At 32.0% G+C, this 23,382-nt stretch overlaps 3 protein-coding genes and 1 long non-coding RNA gene across 10 annotated transcripts in view; 3 read left to right on the top strand and 1 right to left on the bottom strand.

The window, feature by feature from the left end:
- The first annotated feature begins 183 nt into the window (after nt 1-183).
- On the top strand, nt 184-860 carry LOC145325259 (uncharacterized). Its single transcript, XR_013881419.1, has 2 exons — nt 184-448; nt 604-860. It is a non-coding gene; the product is annotated as an uncharacterized LOC145325259 (long non-coding RNA).
- A 512-nt stretch (nt 861-1,372) lies between these two features.
- LOC145324265 (meiotic recombination protein DMC1/LIM15 homolog) lies at nt 1,373-9,022 on the top strand. The gene is made up of 14 exons (XM_080166887.1): nt 1,373-1,471; nt 1,975-2,095; nt 2,568-2,619; nt 3,148-3,231; nt 3,633-3,703; nt 4,105-4,197; nt 5,358-5,400; nt 6,117-6,176; nt 6,730-6,813; nt 7,296-7,398; nt 7,656-7,746; nt 7,893-7,961; nt 8,324-8,414; nt 8,869-9,022. Exons 1-13 carry the CDS (start codon nt 1,394-1,396, stop codon nt 8,410-8,412), a joined length of 1,038 nt encoding a protein of 345 aa, XP_080023013.1. The 5' UTR covers nt 1,373-1,393; the 3' UTR covers nt 8,413-8,414; nt 8,869-9,022.
- Nucleotides 9,023-10,338: 1,316 nt separating this feature from the next.
- LOC145325273 (lamin-B1-like) lies at nt 10,339-21,590 on the top strand. 6 transcript variants are annotated; one of them, XM_080168223.1, is made up of 19 exons: nt 10,510-10,606; nt 11,229-11,281; nt 11,858-11,915; nt 12,229-12,288; nt 12,790-12,851; nt 13,599-13,662; nt 14,236-14,318; nt 14,618-14,758; nt 15,980-16,075; nt 16,579-16,704; nt 16,980-17,067; nt 17,583-17,651; nt 17,733-17,772; nt 18,167-18,258; nt 18,531-18,586; nt 18,982-19,080; nt 20,025-20,157; nt 20,492-20,558; nt 20,974-21,590. In XM_080168223.1, exons 1-19 carry the CDS (start codon nt 10,589-10,591, stop codon nt 20,997-20,999), a joined length of 1,431 nt encoding a protein of 476 aa, XP_080024349.1. In that variant the 5' UTR covers nt 10,510-10,588; the 3' UTR covers nt 21,000-21,590. The 6 variants fall into 6 exon arrangements, with proteins under 6 accessions (XP_080024347.1, XP_080024349.1, XP_080024346.1 ...); XM_080168220.1 differs by having other exon boundaries at nt 10,513-10,606; nt 11,858-11,945; XM_080168221.1 differs by lacking the exon at nt 20,492-20,558 and having other exon boundaries at nt 10,339-10,606.
- LOC145325275 (glycine receptor subunit alpha-1-like) overlaps nt 21,478-23,382 on the bottom strand; it is a 46,029-nt gene continuing 44,124 nt past the window's right edge. For both annotated transcript variants that reach the window (XM_080168224.1, XM_080168225.1), the window contains exons 14-15: nt 23,030-23,096; nt 21,478-22,037 (exon numbers count right to left, since the gene is read on the bottom strand). In XM_080168224.1, coding sequence (XP_080024350.1) covers nt 21,954-22,037; nt 23,030-23,096 — 151 coding nt within the window. In that variant the 3' untranslated portion in view covers nt 21,478-21,953. The remainder of the gene's footprint in view (nt 22,038-23,029; nt 23,097-23,382) is intronic.

Below are 23,382 nucleotides of genomic sequence, written 5' to 3'. Positions count from 1 at the left end.
ATTTATTTTATATTTACCTGTAGAGAGACAACCTGGAGGCCTGGAGCTCCGGAACCTGGAGGCCTATCCAAAAAATCTTAAATCTGGGGGAAATTCATCATATAAGAATGATTTTATTCCTAATAACCTATCCTCTCAGTCCAAAGACAAAGCCTATAATCACCGTTTACGCAAAAGTGTCAGAACTCCCCCCCCCCCCCTTAACCCATCCTTTAGAAGTTGCCCTACTGTTGTCATTCAAAAATTTTGCAAAAAAAAGTAGGATATTTTTAATTAAAACAACCACTATCTCATGCAAAAACCTCACAGTGCCTTTTCCTTATTTATCTCTTGGTCATAGTAGAAAAATAATACTCCTTAAATTGACCATCATATTTTTACTTAAGTTTGTTATTGTGTTAAGGTTCACCAATTATAATGCTGAGCTAGATGATGGAGAAAGTTTAAGGTGTGCCAACATCACTAAAAATAAATCTCTCCATGTTTATTTTGGCTCTAGAATCTAAACGAGAATATAAACAAGATGTCATTTTGGCATCAACATAAAAAAAACGATTGATATGTGTTTGATGTATCACACCTTCAACTTTCTTCGTCAATTAGCGCAGAGTGAAAAAGTGTGCTTTAATTGTTTCTATATAATAAACAATATTTCAAAATATTCTATTGCTTTTTATGTTCCTAGTTATTCAAAAATAATATTAAAAATATTTTTCAGTAGTTTTGATAATTATGATTCTATACCTAATTTGAATAATTTTTTTTGTATCTTATATGAAAAATATGAATGGTTGACTATGATTGAATTTTTGTTACAATAAACAAAAAAATGGTATTTAGAAATATACTTCACCTATATATGTTTTCATTTATTTATGATCCCTTGGGGAACCCTTGGTTCGTATGAATGTATTTTATGGCGCAAAGCCGCTGTGCCTTAGTGAAATTAAGATGTATGGTTAAACGCGATCATTAGAATAGTTTTGTTATTAGGTTTCCAGCTAGTTGAAACTTGACGGGTTGGTTGTCTGCGTCGCTTACGGTTTGTAATAACGCCTTAAACAAAAAATTAAGATTTTTATGACACAAACTTTCCAAGCACAATGAAAATTTTCATTTTATAGTTCTCTTTTTTTTTATTTTTCGCCTATTGATCCTCGACTCCGTAGGCCTTTGTTTTAATAAACTTTTTATAATATTAGTTCTTGCTTTAATTGCAAAGTAAACTCCTCGCTATCAGAAATGAAGGATGAGCAAATACTACTTAAAGTGGATCTATGTAATACTCCCCGTACAAATTAGGTAAAAAGTCTGAGATATTTCTCATTATCAAGTCAATAACTGTAAATTAAAAAAATATTTGTTCAGACATAATCTTGAAATCTTTTTAAAAATGGCCGCTGTAGCAGAACAACAAACTACTGATGAAGTTTCTCTATACGACGCTGATACGGATGATTTCTACCAGGACAATACACGCATTTAGATTTACAATATTGTACAAGCGCAGCTTAATAATTTTATGTAAAATAGTACATATGGTTTTGTAAGTTTGTCTTAGATAGGCATAGTCCTTTAAAGCGATTAAAGTTGTCATTATTTATGTTATTCTGGAATTAAATATATTTGAATTTGTGGATATTAGGCGAAAAGATATTGATGGATTTAATTAGCTTATAGCAGATAAAACTACATCATATGTCCATGTACTTTTTAAAACGGCAATCGCAGTGGACTAAGATAACAACCCCTTAATCCCATCCTTTCCCCCTACTATTGGACGATCGAACTGACCAATAGATGAAGTCAACGTTAGCGACCTAAACTGGCGACAAAATTTCCCTGTCACAATATCCACGTATATTCTATATATTAATTTAATTAACTAAAAATCCTTCACTACCTATTAAAAATTATCTTAAACCCTAAATCATAACAATCTGATCAATGCTCGGTTGTGGATAAAAACAGGACGTTGATTTGTTGCAAAACCACGGCATCAACATGGCGGATATTAAAAAGCTCAAGTCTGCCGGCATCTGTACTATCAGGGGTCTACAAATGATCACCAAGAAAAAGCTTTGTGCCATCAAAGGTAACGCAATGTTTGTATGTAGCTTAGACTTCTGACGTTCAAAGCACAATAATCAAAGAGATAATCTCCTTATTTTTTATGAAATTTGCAAATATGAGACTTAAAAAATCATTTTTAATTCATAGGTAATCCATTTAGGTGGAATCGGAGGTTGGACTCCATCCGTTTGTACGATACTTTCAGAGAACTAAAGGTTTAAGACAATTGCCTATAAATTAATGTACGTCCCTAATAATAATACACAAAATAACCCCTTCTCCAGCGTAAGATTAGTGGTTGAAACGTTTTAACAGTCAATTTAATAAACTAACCAATCAAAATTCAATAAAGCTCCCAAAGTTGTTAAGCCAACGAGTAAGTAAACGTTATTATAAAACTTGGGACTAGTGGAATAAGCAGTACAATATCTTCTCTCTCTGGGATACTTTGCTTGGCAACTAATGGATTATTTCAAGTTTTCAACCTTATCTAGGATTATCCGAAGCAAAGGTGGAGAAGATTAAAGAGGGCCTCATGAAGATCAGGGATATGGCAATCTGTGCATGCAACTTAGTTCAATACAGAAAATCCTACGAAAAAGATTTTCGGATGATAATGAAACTTAATTTATTTTAATTTGAGTTTCGTTTTCTATTTTTTCCCTTCATATTTCTGAGTGTGCAAGACTCCCTCCTAAATCAGAAGGACGGATGAATGTGCGTGATGACACATAGACTTAAGTATAAAGCATGTGCGCCCCGTGTCAATACATGCTCTTACAATAATACTGGCGCGTTGTTACTTTATCAAATTTTGTTATAAATTCAATACAAATAGTTTTTTAATCTCCTCGTATTATAAACAGCTTTCCGCGGATATTAAAATAAAAAATTATAAGATTAAAACCAGTTTTTTAGTACCTATGGCCGAGAACTGGTTCTAATCCAGCGTTGTTCGGTTTGAAGCTATAATGGAAATATTTTTCTAAATTGCACACCATTTACCGAAATACTAGCTTAGTTAAACGAATAAAATAATCTACGATAAATACGGATTGCTAATCCTGACATTAGCGGATCTGGAGGAGGATTCTGTACGGCGCTGCAGGCATCTGTTAAGCGGAAACAGGTCTTCAGGGTGTCCACAGGATCTCAGGAATGTTTTCATATTACATAGCAAGACAAAAAAACACCTTTTAAACATATTTTAGCGGTTATGAACAAAACAGGATTTCATTACCTCTAAAGGGAGCAGACTGCACTGTGATCTTACGTTGCGGGTTTTAAAAGCAAAGGTTATACGTCCTTCCGACAGCCCTTCTATTTCAAACTTGTCATGTTTCCTGTATCAAAGGTACAATTTTATTTAAAATGCGTAGTAACTGCATAATCATTACCAGTAAATCCACGTGGATTCCTGCGACTATAAGGTATATTGTTATAAGCTAATTATCTCCATGTAAAAGTCTTTAAATTTAAGTATGTCCATATGATATTAAGCATCGTCTATTGAAGTAATTTATCATGTTATTGTATATTTAAAACAAAGCTAATCAGGAGCTGAACAAGCTACTCGGGGGAGGACTCGAGTCAATGTCCATCACGGAAGCTTTTGGCGAGTTTCGTACAGGTATTTTCATTTTGTACTTATCAATACCCATAATGTTTTGCTTATGTGATATTTGCGCTAGCATACGTTTCAAAATCCTCCCTCCCCCTTTTTTTTGAGGGGGCGGGGGTTATAACCTTAGATAGGTTTTCACTTTTCACGCACAATAATCCGTCCAAATTAAAATAACTTCAAGCACACAATCATTGCATTGTTTAAGTTTTGTCATATATGATTCATTCTAATTCGAATTGATTTCGTTATTGGTATAAGATAGCTTTATTCCAAGAAATTTAAATATTAATGTCTTCTATATTTAGATGAAATGAAAACAACTAAACTTTTGTACCAAAATTGGTCCAATTTACTAAGCATTGATCTAATTCTACACTTTTATCTGTTACAAAACTTTAAATATGTAGGAAAGACCCAATTATCCCACACACTGTGCGTGACTACACAACTAGCGGGAGAGAATGGTTATACTGGCGGTAAAGTCATCTACATTGATACAGGAAAATATTTTTCATTTCACATGATATTTTAAAAATACATAAAAAAGCTCGAATTTCAATCAAAAGGGGACTATGTATGCACGAGAGAAAGTGATGTTATGAACCTTCCAGCAGTGTTTTAAGGCAGTTTTTCGTTAATTTACTTGGTTTTTGTTATAAAGGAATGAAAAAGAGTTAACGTGAACATTTGTGTTGACAATGTATAACGAGTTGAGAGAGAGAGTTTAAATCATCAAATATTATGACACAGAAGTATCTTTTTCGATAAAAAAATGTATATTCAGCAAAAGGGGTAGTTAATTGTAATTATAATAATTTGAATAGATAATGTACTTTTGCATTTGATGATTTATCGTGTTATTTATGGTGCACTTTGAACTTAACAAAGCATTTGATTTGATTATATTTCGTCAAAAATCGCTTAACATTTCAAAGTTATTTTGATGTAAAATAATGGTAAAACTTATTTATGGTAGATGATATATAATGGTATTAATCAGAATCATAGAATATTCATAAAAAAAATACTCAAAATCTCTGCTGAAAGTTGCTTGAAATTACTTGCTCTTGATTGTGCATAGTCCTCTTTCATATATTTCTAATATATCTAATTTTCATTTAGATATGTTTTTAAAAGCGTAGCTTTTCTATAATTAGGGTCGGTCCGTCCGTCCGAGACAGATAGCTTTTTTTCGTTAATTTAGGCAAGTAGAATTGTCTTATCGATTTCAAACTTTGTATGGTGATTCCTGTAGTAGTTAGGTACGATATAGAAAGCGTAGCAACTATTTGATTTTTCTTTTTTTTTAGCAACAAACTTTAATGTGATCTAATTATCCGATTGATCTGATTTTTGGTATATTGATTCCTGGGACAGCAAAGTACAGTATTATAAGCGAAATAACTCTATAATCAAGTCCTAAAAATGTAAGTAGGTCCATAAACATTATTCTGTAGCAAGCAGTTTTTCAACAAATTTACTAACAATTTTGCTTCGACTCTTATACATTTATATTCTGATAATTCAGTTCTGACACTATACAAGTGTTAATGTCCGTTTGTCCTACCGTTTCAGCGCATCGCTTTTATGGATGTTGTGATCCTTGTTATCTTATTATTGCTATTCTATTGGTATTGAATGAAAATTATTTGTAAACCAGAGAACACATTCAGACCCGACAGACTGCGTCCCATTGCTGACAGGTTTTATCTTTTTATCAGTTTTATATAAAAGTAACACGATCTCGGTCTGTTTGTCTGTACCGAAGGATCTCGCTAACCGCTGAACCGATATCATGGTTCTCCTTTACAGTGTAGCTTCAAATAGGTCCAGGGAAGGTTTACAGATATTTTTGGGGAGAGAAATGGTCAAAAATACCCAAAAATATTTTAAAGTCCTACTGTATGACTTACTGTAATAAAATACTTACAATCCTCATTTAAAAGTAACAAGATGTATTTCTGTAGCTTAAGACTTAAGCTTAGATACTCTAGTTTACAGTGATGCTTTTTATATGTCCAGGGGAGGTAGGTATTAAACTATTTCGGAGGAGGGTAACTCCTAACAGAAATCACAACAGGAAAATATATAATTCACCTTAAAAAAATATTGTCTTTTTAAACCAAAGTCGACTTAGTCGATCCCCTCCTTTCTCTCATGTACCCCTAGAAGCCTCAAAGGGCGTAGCCGAAAGTTTTTTTATTTAGCTCAAAAATCTATTTATTTCTAATTTCTATTACAGTGTATTACAACCGGTTCTGAAAAAGACTGATACATGTCGTGTTATAGACAGTTAAAAAAGGAAAGCCAATTTTTTTCTTTTTTTGACAGCCATTTGCCCGCTAATAGCCTATTGTTTTAAATAAAGACAGCCATATAAAATTGTAAGATACCCTACTTTGAAAATTTAACAATTAAGGTATAATCTTGACCAGGAAGCTGTTCTAGACAATGTCCTCTACACCAGAGCTTATACCAGGTAAATATATGCTGGCAACATCCCCACATTTCCAATTATGTGTATTAGAAAAGAATGTGCATACAATACAAAGTATCTTTTCCGGTGGTCAAAAATAAGGTTGGAGATATACCTAGTAGGAGTCGAACCGTGTCCCTAAATATCCCTAAACACACTTGATGAATTAGTTTTTACTAGGATTAGTTTAATGGGTTTTGTACTTTTTCTTATAGAAAGCTTAGATTCTGCCCTTCAGCCTTGAGTGTCTGGCAATTACAGAAACCTAACCATTTTTTTAAAATAAATTGAAAATAAGGTCGGGGTAGTGTTTTTCTTTATGCCTAATCCCCCCGTGGGTGGGATTAAATCTATGGGGCCTATACCTGCGGTGTCCTAACTCCGCGGGGCTACCATGTAACCAGTATAACCTAACCTGAGTCAAAACACTAATACACAAAAAACACTTCTCACTTATTATTTTCAATAAATTTAAAAATGAAATGTGCCTGTGCTCGCTAGGCATTTTGAGGAAACCGCTGAACTTTATCTCTGATACTCATTCTTTTTTATTCAGTGACCAGCAGATAGAGTTGCTCGACTTGGTGTGTGCCAAGCTTCATGAAGAACTTGGAATCTTTAAACTTCTCATTGTCGACAGGAAACAAATATTAAATTTCATAGATTGACCTGACCAGTGACTACTAGCAAATCGTTTCTAATGATTTATCCATGGTCACTAGCTAAAGCCGCAATTTTTAAATATTTTAAAGTTTTGTGTTTGTATATTCCTAGTTTACATGCCTAGATTTCAATCCCCCAATGACAAATATTATTTCATAGATCTTAAGATATAAACACACACATAGACATCCTGTTACTGTTGTATAAGGTTGATTATTATGATGTGTCAAAATAATAATGCTTCACTAATACATAATATTCATATATCAGTAACAGTATAACAGTAAGGATGACTATGTGTGTCTGTGTACTGAAGTATCTCACTAACCGCTGAACTGCTGTTATGGTTCTCCTTTTAAATGTAGCTTCTGGAAGGTTTATAAAAAATGTAAGGGAGGGTAGCGTAGCCGCTAGTGTCCCTAATTGTTGGATCTAATTTAACTATTTGTGATTGGTTAGTATCATGGCTCTATTTCGTGTTGATTATTCTGGACGTGGTGAACTGGCGGACAGGCAGCAACAGTTGGCACAAATGCTTTCAAAACTCCAGAAGATTTCGGAGGTAAAAAATTAGAAGCCCTCATCCACATAACATGTAAAATATGCAGGGAATGGAATTTTTAATCACGTTTTTTAAATTTATAGCTTAAAAACTTTTAGTACTTTTTCATTGAGTTGAGATTGATAATCTCGAAACTCTAGGCCAATTATCTAAAGAAGGGGTAACTCGGTTCATGATCATGGGGATGAGAGTCATATTGTCCTTTATTGTCATATGCCTTCAGATCCCAGGAAATATGTAACTGTTGAATTGTTAAGGAGTATAATATTGCTGTGTTTGTGACCAACCAGATGACCGCTGACCCTGGAGCATCAATGTCGTTCCAGGCAGATCCTAAGAAACCTATCGGTAAATTATTTTATTTAATAATCCTTGTTATATTTGGCAAAAGTTATAATTAAACTTGATTTTTATGTTCAAGCTACTTTGAAAATGCGACGAAACCTCCTACTTCGTTTTCTTTATGCTTTAAATGTTTTCTTTTATATTTGCAGGTGGCCACATCTTAGCTCATGCCTCAACCACTCGCCTGTCCCTCAGAAAAGGACGCGGAGAAAACAGGAAAGTTCAAATGCAAATGCTGTCCTACTAAGCGCCTAACATAAGTAGTACCAAGCATATTTAGTGAATTTGCCCATAAACAGTTGTAGGTATTACCATACACATATTATAACTTACTTCTATACTTAGTCGAACAATCCCAAGGTTTCATGTCTTTAAACGATGGGATAGTGCAGGTAATCTTTTTTACATTTCAAAAAGGCATCAGTTTTCATGAAAACTAATCTTGTTGACAATGGTTTTGCAATCAAAGGGTTTGTAGTCTGTTGTAATTAGGCTTAATCGTGCCAAGGATTTAATTATTTATTTAACATCCCCGAAGGAATGATTACATGCATTTTGTATGAACTTTTTAAAATCAGGATCGCTAAGATTTACGACAGCCCCGACCTACCCGAGAACGAAGCAACATTTTCCATCACTGGTGCTGGCGTTGACGATGCTAAAGATTAAGGGAATAAGTAAATTGGATTAAAAATCTGGCAAATAAAACTTAAATCAATAACGTGTTCTCTTGAAATAAGCAAACTCAGTTTAACTGTAGAGTAGCATCGCTTCAATTTCCAATAACACAGATGGTTCATATACAAGTAAATACTAAATTCAATATCTACAGACTTATGATGGGTTTAATATGATAATAATTGATTCCTTCCCTTTATATTTTGGAGGAAGGAATCAACAACACAATAGATAACACAAAGATATAATTATGATTTGCCTAAAATAGATATAATACAAGATTATTGTTATTAGAGGGAGCGCAGCCATTCTTCAAATAAGTCCGTCCACTACATAATAATAACGTTAAGTTTTATTTCGTTACAGACAGACGTACAATCAGAATAACCCTATTTAAGAACGATATGATGGTTCTCTTGCCAATTTACTTATCTTTTTGCCTTTAGGTTTTTGGAGTAACTGGATTTTTTTATCCATCATTTTTCACGCGTTTTTTTTCTGGAGATTAAATTCAACTGTTATAAACAACTGTAATATTTATGTAATTTCTCACATAACTTTTTAACAAATGAAAATTTTTAGTATTATGATATGTGATATGTAATATGATATGTAATATTTATACAGGGTCATTCAAGAGAAATGATTTTTTTAAAAACATAATTATGCATAGAAAATAAAACAATTATATAAAATCCTTTATATATTTAGAAAACCTATTATGAGACATTTATGTTTCAAATATTTGAAAATGATTATTTCAACAAATTATGTCCTAAAAACCAGTTTTTCCAAAGGCCTTTTTTTCGAAGATTTATTGATTTAAAGGTTGGAAAAAAATGTGCACCTTTTTGAAATTCAAATTGCGCAGCTTGTGTTAATAGTAGAAAAATGTTATGCATATCGTTAGAATCGTCATAAGCTCTATTTTTTTAACATATGAAAACCTTTCCAGTGCCACGCATGGTATATGAGCTACGAGGTAAAATGTTCCAATTTCTTAAAACTTGTCAACCTTTTTCTCAAATTTTTCAACGTAGCTCCTAAACTATAAAAAGCACAAAAACGGGTCTTATATTTTCAAAAATTAGAGCTTATGACGATTCCAACGATATGCGCAACATTTTTCTACTATTAACACAAGCCAAGCAATTTGAATTTTAAAAATTTGTGTACTTTTTGTACACCCTTTAAATCAATAAATCTTCGAAAAAAAGGCCTTTGGAAAAACCGGTTTTTAGTACATAATTGTTGAAATAATCATTTTCAAATATTTGAAACATAAATGTCTCATAATAGGTTTTCCAAATATATAAAGGATTTTACATAATTGTTTTATTTTCTATGCATAATTAAGTTTTTAAAAAAATCATTTCTCTTGAATGACCCTGTATCTTAATTTCGACATTGTCATAGAAAATTTTTAGTAACTATTATTTTTGCGAACTTCATATAATGCATACTATAAACTGTAATATTTGTTAAAAATGTAAATTGAAATAAATGTGTAAAGTTGATATCTTTTAATTTCTATCTAATTAAAGTATTGAAAACATAATGACATCATCCCAAAAAGCAAAGCTCTGAATTATTTCTATCAAATAAAAAAGAAATCTTACAGAAAGTCAAAACTAAATAAGCAGAATATTAATCTAAAGGTGTAAACGAAATAGCATATAAAGTTTTGCAAAACGGCGTAAATACAGGATTCTGTTAAAGGGCTGTTACGTACATTTTTATGACTTGATTAATGATTAATGATTGTAGAATTGCTTCGCTTAAAATATACTGTTATACTAGGAATTATTCCAAAATTCAGAGAAATAAGATAATCATAGCATTCAAAAAAGATTGAAAATCAAACTGGGCAGACTAACTTAATTGTAGCGATTATATTGTTGCTTTTCATTTAGGTATGCATACGTTTTCAAAGAACTAATCTTGCTTATTTTTTCGGAAGGGCGGGGATTAATTAAAGCATCCTTATAAACTTTCTCCCGGATTTCCTGTTCTGTCCTTGAGTTACGCATTTAATAATGAAATTCCAAATTTTATGATAATATTGAAATTTGTCAATGTGACCACAAAAGGGAGTTATACTTAGGAAATACTGATAAAGAAAGGATTAGTTGAGTGATTGCTAGCGCTCAGTTATTATCAGTAGAAAATGGCGGATAGATACTCGGTAAGCAGTTATCACTTATCTGTGGAGTTAAAATATTGAGTTACTAGCGGATGCGCCTTTAGAGGCTTCTAGGAACACTTAGAAAAGGGAGGGGTGACCCACCTCTCAAATTTTGAGTTTAAAAAAATTAAAAGGGGGGGGGGGGTATTTAGGACATATTTCTCGTATGATGGTAGAGTTAAAATAGTTTTTTTAAAAAAACCTTTAAAGACATCCTGTTACTTTCATATAAGAGTTGAAGTTTATCGGGTAAGAAAAGAATGCCTACAGTCGATTTTAGCGAAACCCCTTGACTTAAATTCGTACACGACACTTTAAAATTGGGGGGCTAAGAAATAATATTAGACCTTAGATGTGTGCTCATTAAGATCTTACATATAGATTTACACTTTTGTCAAGCTTTATTTTAGTTTTTAATGGCTAGTTATACCTTAATTTGCGGAATCAAATGGGATAAGACTAAAATTAAAGATAATCTGATAAAAGTCCCTAATGATGATGAAACGAATTACCCCTTTTCATAGATAAAATAAATATTGTTCAAAAAGGTTGACCACTACGAGTTTAGAACCAACCAATAAAAACTTAGTGTTCCATAAAAATGATGAAATTTTCTGTTAAGAAAAAAAGGGATTCTTTGCCCAGATCTCCCCTGGAAGGTGGCAAGATGACAAGGTAATACAAGATCTTAGTAATGGCGGTACAACAACAATATGTTAAACCTTTGAACTTTGTGGTCTTTGTCGCCTCGAGTAACACAAAAATGAAGATTATCTTACCTGTCAAAAAATTATTTGTTGCTTTCAAACAAAACGCCTGTTGAATACAGATGCCTGCTGTCTTTTCCAAAATTAGTTTTAAAAAGGGGGTAGCAATGACCAATCCCCGCGTGGTGCCCTTAACCTGCGGGGTCTTTTCCTGTGGGGTTTCCCCTTACTCAATTGATATAACTTAAAAAGAACTAAAGTATAAACAAACGAACAGCTTTAAAGAAAGGTGGACAGTGCCTAACCGGATAGTTTGTGTGAAAGCACCAACCTTTTTGTACCCATCATATTTATTAATCATCGACGTTTTAGTTTCGTCTTATTTATACGTTGCTTTGTACGTCTGTCTGTCGGTAATTATTTTTGAAAGATTGCATAATCATCTTTGGGACTTTCTTTTTCTTTGTTATAAACTGAACATCCGTTTGTCCATTCCGTGATAATTTGTGCTTTGCTGTTTATGAATGTTGTCCACCATGTTTAGATCCGTATCATCTTCCTCTGTGTATCAAGCCTCTGGATCTACTACAGTTGACAAAGAGGTAAAACTCACTGTCAAAAATAATGATAACGTAAGTTTTATTATTTCAAACAGCCCAAAGAAGCATATTTTTTAGTATTAAGAGACCATGTAAAACAGTGGCTTGTTCAAGGTTTTACATCCCCAAAATTTTGCCAATCACCCTAATATAAAATTGAGGGGGGTGTATTATAGACAACGTTTTGGGTGTTATTTTATATCTAGGGGGTGTATCCATCCTCCTAGATGTAAAACCTTCATATTAGCTGTTATTATGTGTTATTGATCTTTAGGCTTAATTTCCTGTGAAGTAAATGTTTCTATTTTAATTTTAGAACCAGAGGCACTATACTATGAGACAAAACAATGATCTTCTTGTGGATTATATTGACCAGGTTTAGTAACATTTTTACAAAGACTCATATGGATATAGGCTACGTAAAAACAATAAAACAAAAGTGACTCATATAAACAGCTATAATCATTTAAGATATTATTTTGAAGAAAAAACAGAGAAATAATCGTTACCTACAGAAAGACAAACAGACGAAGAATCCAAACTGAGTGAAATATACACAGAGTGTATTGTATATTTCACTAAACCCAGCTAATTAAAAGAAGAATAACAAACAATATTTTTGAGAGAGAAACCAGGTTTTATGGATAGGTAGTTAAGTTACACTAAGTAAGATATTTGAGGCCCCGCTGGTTTTAAAACTACCCTGTAAAGGTTGAAAGTAATGAAGGTGAGGAGGGTGGGGTTTGCTCGGTGGCTAGAAGAATTATGCCAAAAATCGTAGGAATAAAATCAATAGACATTTATCAAACTAAGTCAACTTTACATTTCAAAATTTTTATAATTATTTTTTTGAGTAATACCAAAATGCTTTGTTTAGGTCAAGAAGCTGCAGAATAACAGAGATACTTTGGACAGCATTTCTATTAAGAGCTCTAAAACGTAATACTTACATCATTATTATGTGTCAAAACAAAATTACAATTTTTTTAATGGCTGAACTACTCTATGGTAACTATATCGGTATGTCTTTGACTACCTCTATTATTTAGAAACAGATTTTTTTCTATTCCTTTTTATTTAAAGTTCTTTTTATGTATATTGTATTGCATATGTAGATTAAGAGATATAAGTTTTCCGGAATTTTAATGTAGGGAGGAGATTTGAAATCTGCATCAAATTTTAAGGATTTTTTATAAAATTAGTTTTTTGTATAATTCTTTATCTAAAAGCGGAAATACATTTTAAGTTAATTAATTTTGACCAATAGGATAGGTGGATTTTAAACTACCTGCGCTCTAATTGGTTGAATGATGTACGACATCCAATCAGAGCGCAGATTTTTTAAATCCACCAATCACGGATGCCAAAATTAATTAACTTAATTTGTATTTCCGCTTTTAGATAAAGAATTATCCAAAAAACGAATTTTATAAAAAAAATCCTTAAAATTTGATGCAGATTTCAAATCTCCTCCCTACATTAAAATTCCGGAAAACTTATATCTCTTAATGTAGATAAATGAATTTCTACATAACCTCTACCTATATTTTAAGTTTAATAATTATGTAAGCTCATGTTTGGCTTATTGCTTTAAAATGCTCTACTACTTTTTATCGTAAGAGAACTTTTTATACATAGATAATATGTCTAATTAATACTATTTTATGTCTTTATTTACTTTTATAGTGAAAGAACCTTAGAGGAACTGAAGGTTGCATATGAAGCTGAACTTGTTGAGTGGAGAGCTAAGGTAAGATGTTACTTAGCAGCAAGTGAGAACTAAAATTCTACTTACAGTATAAAATTACAGCCAGGTAAATAAATATTTATCTAATTTTGATACAAAATATGTTTGTTCTACTTTCATTTATATGTAGACCAATTTATAAAAGAAATTTTGTAACAAATATTTTGTTAATGTCAAAGTGACTCTAAAAAGGCGCAATTTAATACCAAACACAACTAGGATCTCGAAAGGTCGTGCAATCAAATTAGTTCATAAAATACACAGGTTGACCTATGCACACCACAGAGTAGGCCGATCTTACTTACAAACTATAATCTGAGCTTAGGTATTAGTAAGGGAATAACGCTCGACAATTTAAGTGCTATACCCTTGTAAGATATTGACAAGGTGTTCGGGCAGAAAATAATACACTTCTCTACTTTTAACAGCAGCCTTATCCAAATCATATTATTTAGTTCCAAAAAACCATTGATCTATATGGATAAGACAATGCGGATAAATTGATGTACAATGTACATGTACTTTCCAATGTTGATACACAAAAGTTTTACCTTTTAGCTTTAATCTTTTTTTTAGTATGAAGAGGTTTTATCTCTCTTGAACAAAGCCAGAATTGATGTTGGTAATTTGGACCAAGACAAAAAGAAACTCTACATTAGGTAAATTATTTTTAAAAAACTTAAATAGACAAAAAAAATATATAATGTATATGTATATTTATAAAAGCTGAAAAAGATTTAAGGCACTTTCAATTTTAAGATACTACTGGATTGATCGAAAATATTGCAGAAACAAAATTCTTAAATTTGGATCAATATCTTTAAAATGGACCTATTGGCTCAGAGTAATGATAGTATATCTTCTAAGCTTTCCAAATTCTAGTTAGAGTTAAAGACAGATACACCTGTAATGTAAACATTTGCATAATTGAAAAAAATAATCCATGAAATATTTTAAGTCTTGGTGAGAAAGAGAAGCTCTTGAAGGACAGAGAGGAGAATCTATCTTCTATGGAGGCTGAGATTAATGAACTCTTCACCAAGCTAAATATGCTTCAGAGTGACAAAGTGAAGCTTGCTGATAAGAGCCAGATTCTTCTGTAAGTATTTTAGCCTATTTTGCAGGATTATCCTAATATATAAAAGTAGTAAGATTTTTTGTCTGTAGCAAAGGATCTTGCTAACCACTGAACCAAATCTCCTTTACAGTGAGGCTTCTAATAGGTCTAGGGAAGGGGAGTAACTATTTTGGGGGAAGGTATAACAACCCCTCCCAAGAGAAATCGCCCATGGACAAAAATACCCCCCCCCCTCTCACCCAAATGTTTTTTTTATATTTTTATAAAAAAAGGAGGTGGATCTGTTGGACTCACCCCCCCCCCCTCCCCACCTTAAATGCCAATAGAGGCTGCTAGGGGGAGTAGCCAATAGTGTGATAAAAGGAGTATAAAAAAAACGCAACTTAGCCTGAATCATAAATTGACAAAAGTTTAATTTTTCTTTTTAAAAACTATCATTTTAAAGCATTGTATCGGTAGTATTTTTTTTGCAACAAAACCAAGCTGAAGAATGGAAAAAAATTACCTACTCAAATAATCAATCATTTAATTTTTAAACTCTTTTTTAAACCTTATTTTTTATTCTCCTTTTAGAACCTTCTTTACTGAGAGTTTTATTTATAACCCCTTTGTTTATCTATCATTTGATCCAATTATACGTCTTAAAGTCTTCTTCCTTGAAATCCTTAAAAAATGTAAGACACGAAATAGCAATGTTTGGTATTGTTCAGATTTTAAATGTAAAAGTAGGATTTTTAAAGAAGCATCAACTGTGTATCTTGAATGTTGTGTTGAAATATACATTAATCATGTTTACATCAACAAATTCCCGAAAACTTAGATCATTTGTTAATGCTCTACATGTATTTTTGCCTCTTACACAATCATGGATCTTTGAGATAAGACAAACTTATGTTCATCCCCATTCTCTAGATAAAATTGGTTTAAAAGTTTGGACACTCTTGATTATTAATGAATATATTACTGACGGTTTTTTAAACAACAAATTAGAAACCATTGAATAAAACTCTGGGGAAAGTAAAATTTACAGTCCTATGTCCCCTCCATGGAAAATCCACTTACACTGGTAAAAACAGAAACCTTATTTTTTTAGTGCAGAGATATGCACATCATATTTCTTTTATATGATAGGATGTTGATAATGAACAAATTAAAAATAGTCTAAACATTAAATAACAAATAATCTACTTTATAGGATACGAATATTGTAGAGTAGCTGCCCTACTATTTTTTATCGTGTAGGAGGGAAGGTGAGAAGCTGAAGCAAGATCTAGAGGCAACAAAGAAAGCTTTGGACAAAGAGAAAATTAGATCTGGAGAATTGGAAAACAAACTTGTGTAAGTCTTTTATTAGCCATTACAATAATGAAATGTAAATAGGAAAATTTCATATTCAAGTCTTAGTAGAATATTTTTCTTTAAAAAAAATTTACGGTGATCACTTGAATTACTTTTCGTATCTTTTACTTGATTGCGTTATCTTTAAACCCGCGAACGTGGCTCAAAACGAAGCGCTCCCGCTATTTGTCGTAAAGCTGATAATAATCTCTGCAATAACATGTCATAACTATAGACGTTAAAAATGGTCCCTTCTGTTGCTATATCAGGTGCATCTAGACAAGAGAAGGGACAGTACAATATTCTAAATTGGAATACCATAATATCATCCCTGGACCTATGTGGAGATTCTCTAAAGTGTGAACTCAATTGTTTGAGTGGTTAGTGAGATCTTAACGGACAAGCAAAAAGGCCTTACTTCAAAATTTAACTGAATTAAACTTTCCTGACATTTCTCTTTTTTCATGTTTAAAATATTAAGTACTAAATAAGATTACTTTTAGGAGTGCTAACCAGGCAACAGGATTTAGAATCCAAATTCTGGAGAAGGAATTGAATGAGGAGAGACGCAAGAACCAGATTGATATTGGCAACTTAGATGCAACACTCAAGGGTAATTATGAAGCTAGGTAAACTTTTATTGTCGATTTAATATATTAAGATTTTTATAAGCCTATATAAACTTTTCTCTTGTAAAATATTAGGTAAACATTCAAAAAGGTGTACAAATCTCCAATTATTTTGATTGGATAGAAATTAAAAGGATTAGAATATGAAAGAATCAAACAACCAAACGCTTTTGTTAAGTCTAAAATACACGAATCTTCAAAATTTTAAGTTTATTCATAATCATATTCAAAGTTTCATTTATATTGAATACTATTGTCCTTGTTTTTGTTACTAGACTGAAGAAAGAGATTAAAAATCTGCGAGCAATGTTTGAAGCCAGAGAAGAAAAGGCTAAAGAATATATGCTTGTTCATTCAAGAAAGGTATTACTTTATATAAACTTTACATTTTTTAAATCATGTTAAAGATTATAAGATAAAAAAATTATAAGACTGTATTCATTTATAAACTAGTCCAAAACCACATAATTTGTTATAGAGTAGTTCCTAAATATCATAACCTTGTGGTGTCTGAAGCTTTTGATTATTTTTATCTTTTATTACATGATTATATATCATATATATGAAATTTTTTACTTAAATAATTATAAAATTATGACAAAATTTATATGTTGTAATAAGAGTGTATTTTTACAGCCTAGTTAAATTTCTTTGAAAATGGAGGGGGGGGGGGGGCTAGTTCACCTTTGTTTGTTTAATTATTATGCCAGGTTAGGATATGTAATATTAAGTACTGTGTAGCCCATCTGGGTGAGGGCTCCCCGCAGGTGTTAGGGACAGGGAAAACCTATTTTAAAATGTGGCATTTAGCACCATCATTTTTCAATGTCAATTTATACCGAACATAATTCATTCAAATATAAATTAATGTTTTCTAGCTTGCAGAAACTCAAGAATTGTTGAACAGAGAAAGAACAAATAATAATTCTGATTCTATGAGGCTTAAGGTAAAAATTAAAATTAAATCAATTTTATTTTCTCATTTTGATTGTTATTAATTGAAATGTCAATTTCTGAATACTTTTTAGGATTGTCTTGCTAGGATCAATGATTACAAGAGAAAGATAGGTAAACTTTTGGTTTAAATAAGTGCGACGACATCCATTAAAGCGAAGCTCAACAGATGAATCAGAGAAGGGTAAGCTTGATTCATTCTTTGAATCATCATTCCATACTCATAATGTGAAAGTATAATTTCAATTAGCTCCAAATTAATATGAAAACACACTAGTAGAAAAAAAGTTTTTAGATTTCACAAATATAATATCAGCTTATACCAACAAGGAAATTAACTTTTTTTTCAATCACGAAATTTATACTGACTTGGGTTTTAGCTGTCGTTCAAACACTTAAAATTGATGACCTTTTTATTTGCCCCCCATTTATTATTTTAGATTTATTTCTCTTGTTGACTTTACCTTATTCCTGATATAATATACTTTTAAAAAATACACCTTTTTAGAGGATTTGGAACGTTTGAAATTGGAGTTAGAGCAAAGATTTGCTGCAGCCGAAGAATCTTTCAGAGAAAGAGAAGAACATAGCAAAGCTCAGGTTATTTATTTATTCATAATTTTAGATTTGTTCATAATTTTCAGGGAAGTTTTCAAATCGCCATAGATAGGTTTTAGACTTTAGGCTATTGTTAATCTATACAAGGGCATCCAAGCTTTTTTTTGGGGGGGAGGGGGGTAATATTTATATCATAGAGGCAAAACATCCAAGCTTTTATTTATTCATTTTTTTGGTGGGGGGAAGAGGTAATTACCCCCCCCCCCATTGGACGTCCTTGTCTATGTATATTGTATAATGTTTATTTTTCTTAGATCTATGCACAAAATGAAGAAATCACTAGTCTTCAACAACAAATCAAGATTGATAGGTAAATTTTTCGACACAAGACTGTCGCATTTTTTATAAATTTGTAGGGGAAGGAAGTGGACAGTTCACTTTTTTTAGTTTAAAAACATTTTGGGGGGGGGGGTCATTTTTTTCAGGACCGATTTCTCTTAAGAAGGTCGTGGGACACTCCCCCAAAAAAGTTATTCACTATGAGAAGCTTTACTATGAATGAGAACTATATCGGTTTAGTGATTTGCGAGATCCTACTCTACACACACAGATATACACAGACATCATGTTATTTTATATTAGCATTTGGATGCTTTTTACTTTTTAATGTTGCTCAGCTCATAGTATTATTATATAAATTCTTATGTATATCATAACATAACGCATATTAATTATAGTTTTCAAAATGGCTTTTAATATTTTTAGAGCTGAATATGAGAAGGCATTTATCAGAAATAAGGAGCTGGATGATGAAATTGAAATGTACAGAGAAATTCTTCAAAGAGAATATGAAAGTCTTAAACAGTAAGTTTAAATTTAATCTTCTACTAATGACCCATGGATGATGGACATATCATCTTTTGATTCTTATTTGTAAAACGCTGCCTTAAGTAGCTTGTAATTGTTTTGGGGTCGGATTAATTTTAATGTCAACGTGTTGCTTTGGAATTAGCAGGATGAAGGGAAATAGCATCCTAGGAAAACTATTATAGTAATTTTCCGCCCGTCATAAAACTAGGTTATTGTGACATATTAAATGTTTTTTGGAATATTTTGTACAATTGCATGCTGAATTAGTTATAAATAAAGCAAATAATACGAATTCTAAATCTTTAACTGGCGAAAAGTAGGAATAAAATATTTTTTTCTCCTCGGTATTAGAGGACTTATAATTTAAAATGGAAAATTGTATTAGTATCTAAAATCCAATTAGTTTTAAAGCAGAAGGAGAAATGTTATTAAAAGATATATTTTTGTGTATTATAATATCATTTGGAACCAACATCTGACCTTCATGTTTTCCCTGCTTTCAATTGATACACATTTTTCTCTTTGTACATTTTTGTGTATTATTAGTTACTAGCGGCTTCGCCCCTAGCCTCTAGGGACTTTGCCCCAAGAGGTTTGATCAACCTAATTTTTCGTATTTTAGATTTAAAAATAAAAGTAAAAAATTTTTTTGGGGGGGTATTTTTCATTTTTTTGGGGGGGGGGGTGGGGGTGTCCCACCCCCCAAGAAAACAGCTTAAAACCATCACAGGACCAGTAGGTATATTCCCTGAAGAGTAGAGCCCAATCGGTTCAGTGGTTACTGAGATCTTAAGCTTCAGACGGACAGACAGACGGACAGACAGACATCGTTCTACTTTGTATTATAGATTACACTTGTCGTCGGAAATTGCAGCTTAGCGGCAAAAACCAAACAAGGTATAGAAAAGCTCGTTTCTAAGATATAAAATTTATTTCAGGGCTGATATGAAGCTGGGTGGTACAGGAATAGTTATTGAAGAAGATTCTAGTGCCAGCAGTTCTGATGACAAATCCAAGGGAGAGAAGAGCAGTAAGAGTGTACAGAAAAAGATTTCCAGAACAACATCTCAGGTTATTTTTGTTATAAATACATTAAATATAAGATTATCTTTCATCAAAACTTAGGCTTTAACTTTTAATAAATAGCAGTATGGTTTTTTGTCTGAAGCGAAGGATCTCGGAAATTGTTAATCCTAACGTGATGTACTTTACAGAGATGCCTTACAAATGTTCTGGGGTGGTTTAAAGCCAATTTCCTAATATCCTCCGCCCTCCCCTAAAGGCTAGTGGCGAATCAACTAGTTAAATGATGAGCTACCTATGTCCCATAATAAACCCAGTAGAATTATTGGAAGTTCAATTATGATATCTATATAATTATTTTATAACAATGAAACACCTAAAGGAGAAAGGTTATGAGCCAGATATAGAAGGAGTCAAACTTATTTACAAACAAAAACCAATATATCAAGGTCTGTATGGTCCTTTATATTAATGTGTGTATAAGCTTAGGAAACCATAACACCTGTTAGCCTGCTTGTTACATATATTGCAATTTTCCTCACATTGCTTCAAAGCTCGATATAAGTTTACATGCCTCTTTAACACATCTTAGTTGATTGGGGAAGCTTTTCAAAGGTTCCATAATGGGCTTAGGCTATTTTAGTTCTGGATATTAGTCTTGAGAGAGATGGATTTAGGCTTTTTTTTCTGATAATTCCTACCGCTCTGAATACAAAGCATCTAGTTCCTTTGGGCGCAGTCACTAGTATGTATATTGTATAATTATATTTTTTTGATGTAGATAAAAGTCAGCATTTTTGCGGTTTCTCAGCTGTATATTTTATAAAAATTGTCATCCTTATTTAATAATCATTAAACTTTTAGGACACCACGGATGGAGCGTACAGTAGAAGTACCTTCGGTACCAGAAAGATGTCGACAACTCAATATGTCACCAGCAAATCTTCCACTAGCACTTCTAGACCTTATTATAATTAAAATTAATACATAAATATTAAAAATTGATCCTGCAGTTTACGATAAAATGTTTCTGGCAACAAACCATCTGAAAATCAAGAGTCGGTACATAAAAACAATCTGATCCAAGACTTAATAATGCACAGCACAGGGATTGTCTGAATCTACAAACACGTGTAAAATAATCGACTTTTTGCGCGCATTTATGTGTGCCCTGCAATGACTGAATATTATTAATTATTTGGCTATAGCAAGCCTTATATAATGTTATATTGATTATATTCTCATCCGTTTAGTTTTTGTCATTAGAGAAGTTTCCATTTTATCGAGAACTGCAGAAGGTCTTAATCTTGAAGAATTCTTTTCTTTAATAATCTATTTCGTATTTGTGATTTTCTTTATAATGATTAATCATCTTTAAAAATTATTTTTTTAAATAAAAATATGTATCATTATAGTTCATTATTACAAACATAATAATTGGATATAAAAATGTTATTATCACAATAAATATTTAAACAAAACTGTTCATTAATAAGTCATAAAATTGATTGAAATAACTATAATTTTAACAATGGTAACTTAATTTCATTTTTATAATATAATTGATTTTTATAACAAAATATGCATATTTAGTTTAATAGATTTCAATTGGTTCAAAGAGAAGTGCAGCTGCTCTATAAGAATGGCATGTTCGAATTGTTCGTGTGTGGAGATATCCTCCCCCAAGACAGTTAAAAACCTTTCCTGGACCTATAAGAAGCTTCACAGAAAAAGGAGAACCATATTGTTTTAGCGGTTAGCGAGATCCTTCGCTACAGACAAAAAAGCTTATTACTTTATATAATAGGATTTAAATGAGCAGTTATACATTTTTACTTATTTAATCAAATATAAGAGTAGACTATGATATATAACAAAACAAAAATAATATATAAAACTGGAACAACTATTTGACACACTCTTTCCAACTGAAATAGAATATAAGCAAATATTGTTAATGCTCCATTCATACAATATATTAAAAATCAAAGAGAGAGGAGACAATGGGATGTTTATTACACTAGTCCCTAAAGTTTTATAATAACGTTATCTTATTCGTTGGCTTAACAACTTTGGGGACATTGGTGAATTTTGATTGGTTGGTTTATTAAGTTGAGTGATCAAACGTTTCAACCATTAATTTTACGCTACAAAAGGGGCAATTTTGTGTATCTTCAGTAATGATGTACATCAATTTATTCGCCATTGTATATCCCTTTAGATCCCTGATTCAAAATGGCAATGCTTAGTGCACTGTTGCGTGTCTGATATATTATGACGGTAAATTTGTTACTAAAATCGTTCCTGCCACTCTCTTGTTGTATCTTATCCCTATTCATGTAAGCATTCTGAGAATTAGTTCTGGTATAATATTATTTCTCGTATTAATTCGAATCCGGTGGACAGGAACCGGTTCTCATCCATACGAAAAAAACTATGTCTAGCATCGTATTATATCCAGTTTTCTACGAATATAGAAATGTACAATCATAAGATTAAAACCAGTTTTTTTAAGCCAGTGCCTCCGGCACCTCGGGGCTAAAAAAACTAGTTTTAATATTATAATTGTACATTCTATATCCGCGGAAAGCCGTTTATAATACGATACGAGAAATAACTATTCTCGTATTCATTCGAATCTCATTAATATCCGGTGGATTAGAACCGGTTCTCATCCATACGAAAAAATTATGTCTAGCAGAGCGTATTATATCCATTTTTCTACGAATATAAAAATGTACAATCATAAGATTAAAACCAGTTTTTTAGCCCGTTCCTTCGGCATCTCGGGGATAAAAAATTGAATTTAATCTTATAATTGTACATTTTATATTCGCGGAAAACTGTTTATAATACGTAGCGAGAAATAACTATTATATTCTAAAATGGTTCCTTGAAAATCATACAAATCAAATTATACCTGTAGAGCAAAACTTTTCTTTCCATTTCTGATGAGGGCAGTCACAACAATAAACTCAAGGATACAACTTTAAATATTTTATAAGATTATTTTGGGGAAGGGTACCACAATTCTTCCGAGAGAAATTGTACCTAGAAAAGATACCCCCCCCCCCTAGTTTTATTTTTTTTAAACTATAGGTAATTTAAGGTTGGTGGGGTATGGGAATGACTTTAGTATAAAATAAAGCATTTGTTAACCATTCAGCCATTAGGAGACTATTTTGTTTTCAGTTGTTTAGTAATGTCTTATTATTTTCAACATTTCATCGTATTGATAGAAAATTAAATAATTGACGCATCTGTGCGGTGGTC

Source organism: Acartia tonsa, chromosome 7 (genome assembly GCF_053477335.1).
Source record: "Acartia tonsa isolate MP-2025a chromosome 7, ASM5347733v1, whole genome shotgun sequence".
In the NCBI taxonomy this organism is placed as follows: Eukaryota; Metazoa; Arthropoda; class Copepoda; order Calanoida; family Acartiidae; genus Acartia; species Acartia tonsa.
This window is presented reverse-complemented; position numbering and strand designations above follow the sequence as displayed.